This window comes from Sminthopsis crassicaudata, chromosome 3, assembly GCF_048593235.1.
Source record: "Sminthopsis crassicaudata isolate SCR6 chromosome 3, ASM4859323v1, whole genome shotgun sequence".
Lineage (NCBI taxonomy): Eukaryota > Metazoa > Chordata > Mammalia > Dasyuromorphia > Dasyuridae > Sminthopsis > Sminthopsis crassicaudata.
The window spans coordinates 557079419-557093921 of record NC_133619.1 but is presented as its reverse complement, the minus strand read 5'-3'; the positions used below and the strand labels follow the sequence as shown (position 1 = coordinate 557093921).

At 36.2% G+C, this 14503-nt stretch overlaps 1 protein-coding gene across 1 annotated transcript in view; it reads left to right on the top strand.

Moving 5' to 3' along the window:
- ME3 (malic enzyme 3) overlaps positions 1-14503 on the top strand; it is a 279762-nt gene that overhangs the window by 194667 nt on the left and 70592 nt on the right. The window contains exon 6 of the mRNA XM_074304676.1: positions 1080-1241. Coding sequence (XP_074160777.1) covers positions 1080-1241 — 162 coding nt within the window. The remainder of the gene's footprint in view (positions 1-1079; positions 1242-14503) is intronic.

Genomic DNA, 14503 nt, shown 5'->3' with positions numbered 1-14503 from the left:
AAATAGAGCATTGTAAAGTACAATATTATATATTACATGCTTTAGAGAGTTATAGACAAAATATAAACTAGAGTTCAAAAGGAAAGGCTCTCTCTGATAGAGGGCTCAAACAAGGTTTTCTGGAGATTATGGCATTTTAATTGGGCTTTAAAGTATATATTGGAAGTCAACAAGGGAAGAAGCAGACAACATTCTAGGCACAGAACACTTGGACAAAATCACAAAGGTTGGAGAGTTCAAAGTAGCCTAAAAAAGGAATGCTGTGGATGTAGTTTACCTAGATTTTAGAAAAGTATTTGATCAATTATTTCACACTATTTTTCTGTATGTTCAGAGTGCAGAGAGCACTCTACTTTGGAATAAAGGAAGTACAAGATGTGTAGAGAGAAGTAATGAGTTGAATCTAGAACCAAAAGGCAGCATCAAATTCTGAAGGCCTTTAAAGGTCAGAGAAATAAATTCAAAATTCCCCCAGGGGAATAAAGAGCTTCTGAAGGATTGGTTGGTTGTTAGTTTTGACTTAAGATGTTACAGAGCTGGGTTTAAGGAAGATTATTCAGAAAGTGATAAGAAGATTAGATTGGATATGAAGAGAGTGGGGGGCAGGTAAATGGTAATGAGGTCCTGAAGTAGGGTGATGGGAGCAGGATTAAAGGAAGGGGGATTGGGAGAGAATGTGCAATGATAGAATCAATAGGCCTGGGCAACTAAATGAAGATGACAGAAGATTGAGCCAAGATCAAATATTACTCTCTGCCTGATTGGTTTCCCCAAAGATCATCCAAAATGAAAAAAACCAGGAACAGTTGAGGTGATTTCAGTTCTTTATAGCATTTGCTGGGGAACAGTGATTTGGAATGCAGTCCAGGTGTACTTCAGTTATCTCTCCTCTGTGGAATTCCCCCGTTGCCAGCCAAGAATCATGGAATTACTTTTTTTAAAGGGAAATTTAATGAAATTCTTTAGTCTTATCACATTCCAACAAAGTTACAGAGGGTTCAGTTTTAATATCTAACTTGCCACAACTTATAAAATAAGTGTATCTTCCCAACTCAATGTGCCTGGGTTTTGTTTTTCAGGCTGTGGTGGTGACAGATGGAGAACGCATCTTGGGACTTGGAGATCTAGGCTGCTATGGTATGGGCATCCCAGTGGGCAAACTCGCACTGTATACTGCATGTGGTGGAGTAAATCCACAACACTGTCTCCCAGTTCTGCTAGATGTTGGCACTAATAATGAGGTAAGAGACCCAGCACATGAAAAAGTAGATGAATCCCCAAAATAAAGAATCCCCAAATAAACAGCACCAAAAAGAGTGAGTAGGGAAGGGGAAAAGAGAAATAGGTTGTATTTGGGAATAAAATATCCAAGGCATAAACATAGTCAAAGTATATGGAAAAATAGTGGAAAAAGAGAACTTCCAAATCTATGGAGAAATCATAGAATAAATATACAAAACAGATGATACACAGGGTGAATGGAAGAATCATAGTTTAATTGTATGGAAAAAATGAATCTTGGGGAATATGGAAGAATAAAATTTAAATATGATACATGGGGAATATAAAGGAAGGATAACTGGGTTTTAGATGATAATTGGAATATTGATGAGTGATGTCCAGAGCTTTTAAGGGAAATGATGCTCATAGTTGGTTTTGGCCTGTTTTTGGAGGCTTGGCAGTTGAACTTGGGAACTTGATAAACATGAGACCTGGTATCTGCTCTGCATCTTACAGTATTACCTACGATACAAAGGGCTGAAGTGGCTTATTTGGAGCTACTATATGTCAGAAGTAGGGTTTGAATCCAGACCTTCCTGACCTTAAGGTCAGCTGCTCATTCACAATGCCCTTCAAGATCTATAATGTTTAATGAAATTATGTGTAATATATATAAAAGAAAGATGTAGACATGTCTGATGCATGAAGAATCATAGTTATAGATGAATAATTTCTAGTGCCAATGGACAAAATAGTATAACGTATAAAATGATCCAGTGGAAAGAGTACTTTGATATGAGTTCAAATCCTCACTCTCGATGTGTGATTATAGGTAAATTGCTTTATTTTTCTGATTTTCAATTTTTTAACTATAAAATGAGAGTATTGAATTAAATGAATTGTAAGTTCTCTTCCAGTTTTAGGTCTGTGATCTTATGATCTATGACTTGTATTTTTGTCTTCAGGTATAGTATAATACCTCATCACATATGGCTATCCAGGAGAATAGTGAAAATAATGACCAGGGTTTAGGGGAGAAAAGTCTAGAAGATATGAAGGAAAATCAAATCCAATTTTTTAAAAATAATTTTGAATCCTGGAGGCTTAAGTATATCTTTCTGCAGAGAAATGATGTATAGGTCACTTGTTCTCATTATAGTCTTTTGCACAGTGAAGCCTCTGAGTCTTTTTGTTCCCCTGACCTAGGCTAGCCCACCATAAACCCCTTGTCCTCCATAGAGTCCAACCCCATTCATATGCTTCCCTCCATCCTTCTTGCCCCCCCTTTTCCTCTATTGCAAAGGTCTAATCTCTTAGGTGCGAAAATTATTCTTCCTTCTGACCTTCCTACCTCCAATAGCACAATAAAAGCCCTTCCCTATTCTCTCAGGCAAATCAGTCCCAAGGAGGGGGGAAGGGGGAAGATGTGAAGGCCAAGATTTTTTAAAATGAGAAAATTCACCTATAAGATACCTTCTAACTTCATTCCCAAAAGAATTAATTTCTAATAGGAGAAACTCAAACACCAGGACAAGGATGATAAGGGAGCTATTGTGGCAGGGTAAGAGAAGAGACATGATCGCAACATTTGCATCCAAGCTTAGCATGGTTCTTTTACCAAAATGAATTTAGCAATCTGGTCATGGGAACTGAAGAACTGGCATAAAAAACACCAAAAGGGATCAAAAAAATCTCAGCCTGACATGCACAGACCTGCTTTCCTGTGGTTGGGGTGAATGTGACACATTCATAGGAGGACTGTTTGGAACTGATGGTATGTCAGCCACAAAGGTTTCCAGGTGGTTTGGACTTAATTAATTTCAGGCATCTGTCCGGAGGCTGGCTGCCCTCAGCTTTAGACAAGCCATGGCTTTGCATCTGTTAGCAGTTTCCGTCCCCATGACTCTGACTCAGAAGATATGATATTTGGCCATCGACTCCTTGCCAATATAGACATCTGCAGGGATATTTTTTTCAATAAAAAATACCACATCTCTGAATATGGTCAGCTACATTGCAGAACTCAGCAACTGAGGTCTAGTAATTCCCCATTTTAAAAAAAATAGAGAAATTCAGGGGATCAGGAGCACAACTGGGACATGGGCACTGTGGGCTGAGTTTAAATCATTTAGGCTTTAGCTATAGAATGGAGTACAGAAAAGAACAATTGTACTGTCATTGCCAATGATCCGGGGCGGGGGAGCAGTGTGTTTGGCAGAAAATGTCTGAACTACGAGTTAGGAGACCTAGGTCCTATCCCAGATTCTAAAATTACATAGCTGGGGGATGTTGAATTGGCCACTTTTTCTCTCTAGGTCTTTGATTCCTCACTGGTCAAATAAACAGGTTGTATTAGACCTCCTTGGCTCAGAGAAGGCACCTAATAAGAGCATGTTGGATATGAATATAGACATCTATGAAGTCCCTTCCAGCTGGAACAATCTATGGAAAGAGCACTGGATTTATAGTCAAAAGTCTTGGCTTGGGATTCTGGATCAGTTACCTTGAACAAGTCATTTGAGCCTCAGTTTCCTCATCTGTAAAATGAAATAAATGTACTTGATGATCTCTCTGGAAGGTCTTTTCCAGATCTAATTCCTAGGATTATGATCGACATTTCTCTTTTGAAAATCCCCTTCTCCTTCCTTCATATCTCACAATCAGCCAGTAAACATGTGTTAATCTCCCACCTTGTGCCAAATACTAGCACTGAGAATACAAAAAAGAAGCAAAAGATAGGCCCAGCCCTCATAATCTAATTGAAAAGACAACACACAAAAGAGAAAAGGAGGCTGAAAATCAAAGGGTGTGAGGAAGGTAAGGGAGGGTTGGGGAAGGTGGCCAATATGGAAGCACGGTGAAAATCTCAGAGAAGTCTCAAAATAGAGCAGCCAGGTTAGAAATGAAATGTTCTAAATGGAGTTCCCTCCTTCAGTGGAGGTTTTAGGGTTTATGGCTCCACACTCCAATTGGAGGGGCAGAGAGTAGGGATAAGGTGGAAAATCAAGTCTGATGGGATCTTCAAGGATGATTAGTTTTTCCCAATAATGAATTTCCAGAGACATGATGGATATATCAAGGAAGCCCAAAAGTAAAGCAGGCAGGTAAGAAATGGGATAGAAATTGATCAGTGATGAACAGAAGCAGCTACACCCAGCGAAAGAACACTGAGAAATAAGTGTGGACTGCTTGCATTTTTGTTTTTTCTTCCCAGGTTATTTTTACCTTTCTAAATCTGATTTTTCTTGTACAATAAGAGAACTGTATAAATATGCACACATATATATTATTTAAGATATACTTTAACATGTATGAGACTGCCTGCCATCTAGGGGAGGGGATGGAGGGAAAGAAGGGAAAAGTTGGAACAGAAGTGATTGCGAGGGTCAATATTTAAAAATTACCCATGCATAGGTTCTGTCAATAAAAAGCTATAATAATAATAATAATAATAATAATAATAATAATAATAATAATAATAGAAAAAGAAATGGGATGGAATTCCTGGTTAGCTTGTTGGATGAGTACAGATAGAACCTGAGCCTCATTTGGACACAGAAAGTGGACCTAAGTTATAGGATCCAGTACCACAGCCTCTTAAGCATGAAATTTAAAGTGAGAAGGGGAAGGAAATAAGGGCAAGAATAAAGAAGGGGAGAGAACAATAATAATGTTAGAATCCTCTGTATTATTGAAGCTAATCATCCAGCTCTAATTTTAGAGTATGAGCCCTCTTTCTCAGATCATTAACTATGTCCTCTGTGAAAATGTTTGGGAGTGAATGTAAACATATATACATATATGTACACACACACACATATACATATATAAATATGCATACATACACATATACACTTGGATGTATTTTGCTTTCAAGACTACTGGGTCCTCTTGGAGAGCTTTGTTTTAAATCAATGAAGTTCTTTTTTTAATAATAGCTTTTTATTTTTCAAAATACATTCAAAGATAGTTTTCAACATTTTGTGTTACACATTTTTCTCCCTACCTCCTCTCTCTCCTAGACAGCAAGAAATCCTTAAACACATGCAATTCTTCTAAAAATATTTCCACATTTATCATGTTGCATAAGAAAAATCAGATCAAAAAAGGGGAAAAAATGAGAAAGAAAAAAAAACCAAGCAAACAACAACAAAGTGAAAATACTATGCTATTATCCACTTTCAGTCCCTATAGTTCTCTCTCTGGATGCAGATGGTGCTCTCCATCACAAGTCTATTGGAATTGATCTGAATCATCTCTCAATGAAGTTCTTTAGGCTAAGAATTTTGACTTTCTACCTCTTCCATCACTCCACGCTGTTTGCATCATATTATCTGATATTTATAAAGTTCTTCATATTCATTTCCTCATTTGATCATCACAGCAATTCTGTGAGATGAGTCCTATAGCTATTTTTATACCTAATTTTACAGATGAGGAAATTAAGTCTCAGAAAAGGAGGCAGTATGGTACAGTGGAGAGAGTACTGGCTTGTAATCAGATCTGTATTCAAATCCTGCTTCTGATGTCTCTTTTTTTTTATGTTTTAGACAAGTTTCTTAAATCTTCTTGTGCTTTAGTTTCCTCATCTGTAAAATTAAGGGATTGGACTAAATAGCTTCTGAGGTTTGATGTTTAAAAAAAAAACCTTCCTAACAATTTTGTTGTTATTTAGTTATTTTTTCAGTTGTGACTGAAAAGGATGGAAGGTAGAAACCTCATTTAATGTTTTCTCTGCAAAAATACTGGAATGGTTTTTCATTTCTCTCTCCAGCTCATTTCATATATGAGGAAACTGAGGTAAATAGGGGGAAATCACTTGTCAGAACCACATAACTAGTGTCCGAAACCATATTTGACCTCGGGAAGGTAAGTCTTCTTAACTCCAGAGCCAGCGATCTTTCCTTTATACCATTTAGCTGCCCCAATCAGAGCAGTACAAAAGTGTCATGGAATGCATGGAGGAGATAGCTTTCTCATCATTGGAAATCTACTAGTGGAGAACGAGCCCATCATTTAGAAAGAGGATGATATGGGTTTGATTAGATGACCTTTGAGCTCCCTTCAGAGCTTCTATGTGTATGTAGTTAGAGTAGAGTAGTTGGAGTAGTGGGCAGGAGTGGAGAAGTCTCAGAACCATATTCATCCTTGTCTTTATTCTTTTCTCCCTGGTCCTATGAGGATATACTCATTAGAAAGGATAAGATATTAGGGAACTCCATTTTATTTAACCCTTATAAATAAGGTGATTTGCTCAGTCCCAGACAGAAGTGATTTAATAACCAAATGTCTGGTGCTTTCTTCCGACTCCATTCAAGCATTAAAAAAAAAAAAAAAAAAAAGTCAATGCACAAAAATCCAAACTCATGAAGCAGTCAAAATAGAATGAGGGAGATTATTCCCTTACAGAATGGATTCATGAAAGCTGGAAGTACAATAGAGAGAGCTCTAGACATAGAGTCAGAAAAACCTAAATTAAAATCCAACATCAGACAGCTATTAGCTAAGTCACTTATCTTCTATTTATCTCAGTTTCCTCAATTATAAAATGGAAATAATAACGGCACCCATCTCCCACAGTTGGTTAGAGGATCAAATGAGGTAATAGTTGTTTAAAAAAAAAAGTGCTTAGCACTGTACCTGACACATATTGTTCAGTCATTTCAGTAATATCTGATTCGTTGTGACTCTAATTGGAGTTTTCTTGGCAAAGATACTAGAGTGTTTGCCATTTCCTTCTCTATCCCGTAATAGCTATATAAATGCTTATTCTCTTCCTTTCCTTTCAAAAGCAAGAACTAGAATCACAGGCAGGGCTAAAAGGGACCACCAAATTCCTCATTTTACAGATCAGGAAACTGATACCAAAAATGGCAAAGTGACTAGCCTAAGGCATATATTTAGTAAGCAGCGGAGCTGGGACTTCAACTTCAGTTGTCCAGAATCCAAGTGCAATAGTTTTCCCAAAGTTCCATATTTCTACCTCACACAGTGCAATTTAGAATAATGATTCACTTTGCAGCAGCTCTGTTTGGATGTACCTTATCCAGATTGACTTCCTCACATAAAACAGAGCATAACTGGCCAGTCTTTGGTTTCTATCTCCACATCATCTTTCATATTCATCCCCTTTCTCTCTGCTTATACAACCACCACCCTGGTTGTGACTCTCATTAGTTTGTACTAGGACTATTGAACTAACCTTGTAATTGATCTTCATTCTCTAGTCTCCAATCTATTCTCATAGCTGCCAAACTAATCTTCCCAAGGCACATATCTGACTGTGTCACACAGGCTCAAAATCCTTCAGCGACTTCCTGATACATCTAAGTTAAAATTTTTTGGCATTGAATTTGTTAAATAATCTGTCTCTGACTTACCAGTCTAATCTTATTTCACAATGCTCCTTCCCTATTACCCTCTCTACATTTGGGCTAAATGGGGCTACTAGCTCTTGACCCAAATCAGGGTACCATTGTCTGCCTCCATGTATTTATTTAAGTCATGTCCCCATGCCTGCAATGCCCTTCTTTACCATATACCTTTCAAATCTCCATCTTCCTTTAAGGCTCAGCTGAGTTTTATGTCTTCACCGAAACCTTCTAGTTACTAATGCTTTCTTCCTCTTCAAATTATATCATAATCATTTATCCATATATGTACTATATTTCCCATTCTACCTCAAGGTAAACTGTAAGTTCTTCAAAATCAAGGACTCTTTTTTTTCTTCTTTTTCCCTCCCTTTCTTCTTCTCTTACTTCTTTCTTTCCTTCATTTCTTCCTTTCTTCTTCCCTTCCTCCATTTTTCCCTCTCTCTCTTTCTCCCTCCCTCCCTATCATCTCCCCACCCTCTCCTCTCTTTTTCTTTATGCCCAAAATATACAACTAAAATATGCATACATAGTCTTGCACAAAGTCAGTTAATTTCAATCAATAAAAACTTATCTAATACAGTGTGTTTAGCACTATGCTTATTACATGATTAATAAAAGTTATTGAATTGAATTGTCTTCCTAAAATTCATATTACTGAAAAAATTTGACCTTGAGATTTCCACCCCATAGCCATTCAACTTATGAGGTTATTTATGTTATGTATGTGTTTTGTCCTGAAATTATTTTTTAGCATCATAATAACCTAATTGTATGTGTGCTTTCAAAAAATATCATAAGGTAACAAGAGAAGAACCTTAGTCAAAAGCCACAGAAAAAAATCCCACATAGATTTCCTGTTTGAGGAAAAACATCTGCCCTTAGGAGCCCTGAAACTTTGAGTCCATTTTACCTGCCAGAAGGGTTTTAAAAGGAAAGAATTTAAAATAATAAACACACAGGGCAGCCAACTCATGAAGAAGGGATTTCCCACTAGGAAGTCCCATGACTAAGTTCCTGAGGTAAAGGGTTGAAAGGAAGGGAGTCCTTCCCTGATTACTCATTTTAGTCCTTCAAAATATCCGGTCTCTGGCTCACCTGGCCCTCCCTAGAGAAACCACACCAGTCACTGTCCTGTTGTTTATTTTGTTTTTCCACTTATTATTATTTTTCCTATTTCCTATTTTTCTTCTTTGCTCTTTGTCTTCTGAAGTCACTCTCTGCCACCCATGCCAAGGGTTCTTGCTAGAGAACTGAAAGAGATCATAGTTATGGTATTCTTCATGGGTGATGGAAGGTTGGGTAACTAGCAGACAAAATCCTCAGGCTAGTTTAAATCCTTGAGATGGGATGCAACAGTCAGACCCAATGTAGTGCCAGCTGATCTGAGAATAATGACCCATGTTAAAGCCGTAGAATGGAGAGGATCCTATTTGCAGTCCAAATACCTAGCCCTGACATTTATCAGTCATGTAACCTTGAGTATCTCATTTTATCTTCAGTAAACCTCAATAGCCTTATCTACAAAATGATTTCCCTTTACCCACTCAGGTTCAGTCCCTCTACCCCAAATTTCAGTAGAGTATTTCATAAGTTACTGTAGCCTAACGATTCATTACTTGGGGTCTGCCTTTTGGTGCTGAACTTTTCTAAAGCCAGTCATGTTGATCATTGATATCTGCTATGTAATTGTATGTAGTAAAGATTAGTGTAGTAAAGATGGTACATCATATTTTGGAATGAATCTATCTTCCCAGTGTGAGTTCTGTGAAATGGTAACATCTACCAAAACAGACATCCTGGTATCTCTCATGTTATTTTCAGGTATTTTCATTGAAATTTTGCAATGAATTTGTGGTGTTTGCCCTGGAGAAGATAGATAGGATGCCCAAGTAAGATTTCATTAAAGCTAAAGAGATTTAAAAGACTGAGACTTTGAAAAGTTAAAAAGGAAAGCATACAGATGCAAAATGGACTTTGGAACCTTGCATATTTACCAAAATTGCCTATGAAGAGGCCAGCAAGACAGTGAATCCTGCTTCCAAGTCATAGATTGCATTTATATTACTGCCTCTAGTCACTCATGTAAATAAAATTCCCAAAGAAGTAGAGGAGGTGAAATATACACTAACAATCCTAAGAAACAGGATTACAAAGAGGCAGTGAAAATAAAGACCAAATTCTCCATAGTTTCTGAACTATGGATAAAGCAAGATAGTTCCAGAAAATGTGTCCAGTTGTCAAAGAGATTTGAGTACCACATTAATTTTCTTGGCTTCTGAGGAACCTGTATGCAGGTCAAGAAGCAACAGTTAGGCCAAACATGAAACAACTTAAGATTGGAAAAAGAATAAGCACAACAAGACTGTATATTGTCACCTTATTTATTTAACTTATATGCAAAGAAATGCCATACTAGATGAGTCAAAAACTGGAATTCAAGTTTCCAGGAGAAATATCAGCATTCTCATATATTCAAAAGATGCCACTCAAATGGCAGAAACTAAAGAAGAATTAAGACGCCTCTTGATGAGGCGTAATAGGGTAATGTAAAGCTTCTTGATAATAAATATAAAAAAAAACTAAGATCATAGAAATTGGTCTCATTACTTTCTGGCGAAAAGAAAAAAAAATGGAAGCAGTGTCAAATTTTATATTCTTGGATTCAAGATCACTGCAAATAACAACTGTAGTCATGAATTTAAAAGATGCTTGCTCCTTAGAAGGAAGACTGTGGCAAATCTGGACTGTGTACTAAAAAATAATAACAATATTACCTAGTGACAAAAGTCCATATTGTCAAAGCCATGATTTTTCCAGTAGTAATGTATTGTATAAGAGTTGGACTATTAGAAAAGCTGACTTTTATAGAATCAATGTTTTCATATTATGGCACTGGAGAAAAATATTTACAGTCCCTAGGATAGCAAGGAGATCAAATCAGATAATACTTAAAGAAATTAATGCAGGCTACTCGTTAAAAGGTAAAATGTTGAAGTGGAAATACTCTAGCTACATGATAAGAAGATGGGAGTCTTCTCATTGAAAAAGACCCTAATACTGGGAAAGATTGAAAGAAAAGGAAAAAGGAATGGCATCTACAATGGATAGATAGTATCATGGAAACAATGAACATGAATTTGGACAGACTTTGAAAAATAGTGGAGGGGACCATGGCCTGACATGATATGGTCCATGGGATCACAAAGGGTTCAATACAACTAAATGACAAGACAACAAAACTGAGGGCTGTTGCTGAAAAAAACTCCTATAGAACCATAGCTATGGATGTGTTGAATCTAGCATAACCAATTCTGTAGAGTTTGCTCTTCAGTTTATACCTTGGAATTAGTAAATGCTGCAAATCAGACTTGACCTGGGGATTTAGTTTATATCTAGACTTTGAAATTGAGGGAGAAATTATGCTATTTGAGTAAATGCTTTTGGTAAAGGTCTAGTTGAGTACACTGGCTGATTGATAAAGGGAAGTAAACTGTTGGGGGCTTGTAGGCTAGTGTTTAGATTAGAAGATCGGTACTCACTGAATTACCCCCTAGCCCCTCCAGAACAGTAAGAGTCATCCCTCTGGGAACCCAATTGGCCAGCAACAGTGTGAGCTGGGGGAGTATATCCTAATGGAGTAGTATTCAGTAATACAACAAGTTTAAATACTTAAACTATCAACTATACAAAAGACATCTCGAAAGAAACTTGTTTGACTTAAAGGAAAAACATTTTTAAAAATCTCTGCTGTGCATTTTGTATCCTGAAATAAAAAGAAAAAATAGCATTTTTTTCTAGTAGATCCTAAAAATAGAAAATCTAATAGAAATAGAAAATCATGAGTGGAGAATCTCTCTAGTATGTCTTTGCAAATGCAAAGGGCCCAACATTTATCCCATGTAATTACATGTAATTATATTCTGTATGAATTCTCCTGACATATGTACAAGCAGGTCAAGTTCTCAGAGCTTTGCTGGCCAGCTCTTTCCCTTAGCCTATTCTGGTAGTAGCCCAGAAAGACTGTGAAGTTTTTCTAATACTATCAGCTCAAGCTCTAATTCCATGATCAATATTAGTCATTAGTGATTACTTCCCCAATATATTCTTGCCAGGGTCACTCATAATGGATTTTACTCAGAAAGACACCCTCTATCAGTCTTCCCAGAATTCCTTTACCCTAGAACTTAACTGAGTTTGGGGATGGAAGAAATATAAACAACATTTATGCTTTAAATATATTGAAGGAGAGAAAAGAACTTGCTCCCCTAAATCCTATCCCTGTGACCACCCCATGAGCTTTGGTCTGCTTACTCATAGTGATTCCTGAATCTAAGAACCTTTCTCCAAATAAGAAAATGTTGATGTGGCTGTTGCTATGTTCAATAAATATTTTTCTAGAACAAAAGATCCATTTGATTTCCAGCATGAATATACCACATTCTGATCTGGCAAGTAAGGTGAAGTGGGGTTTGGGGGAAACCATTTTAGTTTGTAGATTTTCTTTGGCAAGAAAAATCTTAAGAAATAGCCCAAAAAGAAACACAAGAAACCTGGGACAGTAAGAGGAGGGACTGGGGAAGTATGCTTGATGTTTTCTAAACCCTATTACAGAAGGTTGCAGTTGACCTTCTTTTCAAAAAGCTCACAATTACAGAATCATAGAATTTTCCCCAGCACTTAGCTCAGTGCTTTACATATAATAGGTGCTTAATAAATTTTTTTTTGGATCGGATAGACTTGACTTTGGATTAAAGATCATAAAATAAAAAGATAAAATCCCTGGACTAGGAGTCAAGACTTAAGCTTGAGTTCTTGCTCTGCCTATAACTATACATATAACTTTTAAACTCATAAAATGAATCAACACACCAATAGAGATTTTTTAAACCTAAGTGAAGTATTGTTTGAAATAATGGTAAAATAACTTTGAAATAAAAACCAAAAAGAAAAATAATCCAAAGAGGGAGAAGTGAATCCTGACATATTGGAAGGTTGAAGGGTGGGAAAATTTACACAGAAGAGGAGAAGACGATTGAACACTTTGGATTTAATAAACAATTATGAAAATCTTTTCAAAGAAAAGAGAATTATACACTAACGAAGCAGTTACTTGCCCTACAAAAAATATTGACGTGGCTCTACAGGTGATTTCAAGGGAGAGCTTATCCATTAAAGACCAAAAGAAAGAAAGAGAAGTGATAGTAGTTAACATTTTTCTGTTAAGGGATTCTGAAGGAATTATTTGCCAAACTGATAAGAAAATAAAGGTCTTGTGTCAAAATCAGAGAAATTCCCAAAACTTATTAAAATGTATGACTATTATTCACTTCCTATGATTCACATAGGGGTAAATGATATTGCCATATTGCCAGAGGAACCTTATTAAAGGTTATGAAGTCCTGGGCAAGAAACTAAAAACCTTATGAGGAAAAACTGGTGCTCTTATCAGTATTACTCTGGTGGAAGGCAAGTGCTTCTAAAGACATGGCCAGATGTGACAAATAAACATATGATGAAGGAGATAGTATTTGAAAATAATATTTGGGCTTCTGAACCATGGCGTGAAATAAAGGAATAATAGTATCATGTCTAGATTTGGAATATACCTAAGTCTCCTGTCTAGATTTGAAATATACCTAAAGAGACCTAGTGAAAAATTTTCTGTCTAAAGTACTGAAAATCAGAAAGTAGCCCCTCCATCTTTTAATTTATGGTGAAGAAGAACACAAAATCCAGGAACACTCTAAGCATGCTCTCTAGATTTGAGATCAGGTTTCAAAACATTGACAGAAAGAGCAAGAGAGATCCCACGGGTTAAAATTCCATAAAGGAAAGTGACACTGAAGGGAGGAAAAGTTCTCAAATAAAATCCTAAAAACACTAGGAAAGCACAAAGAGAAAGAATGAGGGTGGGAAAAGCCAATTACCTAAAGAAACAAATATAGCCCTACAAGGAATAACAAACTTTGAAAATTCATCTATAGAAGTAGGAAGAAGGGAAGTTAATAGATGACAGATGCAAAAGCATGGCGATTCCATAAGAGTAGGGCCAAACTCAAAATGAAATCAGTTTGGTGAGACTAATGAAGTTTTTTTAAAAAATATTTTCTTTTAACATATTCTAAGAAGCTCACAGAAGGGATAAAACTGCTGTTTAGTATAGATGGGACAATGATAACCAACAATAGAAACTAAGTATATTTTGCTCAATTTAATTCTGCTTCACAAAGTAATTAATGAGATAGTAAAAAGGCAATTAGCAACTCTTACTGAATTAAATTAATATGGCTTATATTGATTACATTGTCAAATTCTGACCAAATATGTCTATGATTACTGTGTTGTCAAAGATCTTTGAAAGGTTATAGAATATAGGAAAGTACTACAAAACTGAAGAAAAGCAAGTGTCCTGATTCTTTTAAAGGCAGAGAAAATAGTCTACAAATGATATCCTCTGAGATTTATTATTGGAAGAAATTGAGAATAAAATATGAAGATGGTTACTGATCAACTTGAAAAGAAATTATCACAATATGCCAATATAACATCAGTCAGAACAAGTCATCCCAGACTAACTTTATCTCATTTTTAATTGAAGTTAAAAACTGAAAGAGCAAAATAATGTAAATAATATTTATCTATATTTTAGCAAAATATTTAATAGATTATTTCATTCTATTCTTGTGGAAAATAAAGACATATGGACTAGGTGATAGAAAATTATGAGGATTTGGAACTGGTTGAATGGACAAACCCTAAAAGTTGTCATTAATGGTTCAATGTCAAGGTGGAAAAATCTGCAGTGGTGTCTCCCAGGAATCTGTGTTTTTTGACTTTTTTAAAAAATCAGTGACTTTGATTTATGTATAGATGACATGCATTTGCATAAAAAACTAAGTTTTTAGGGA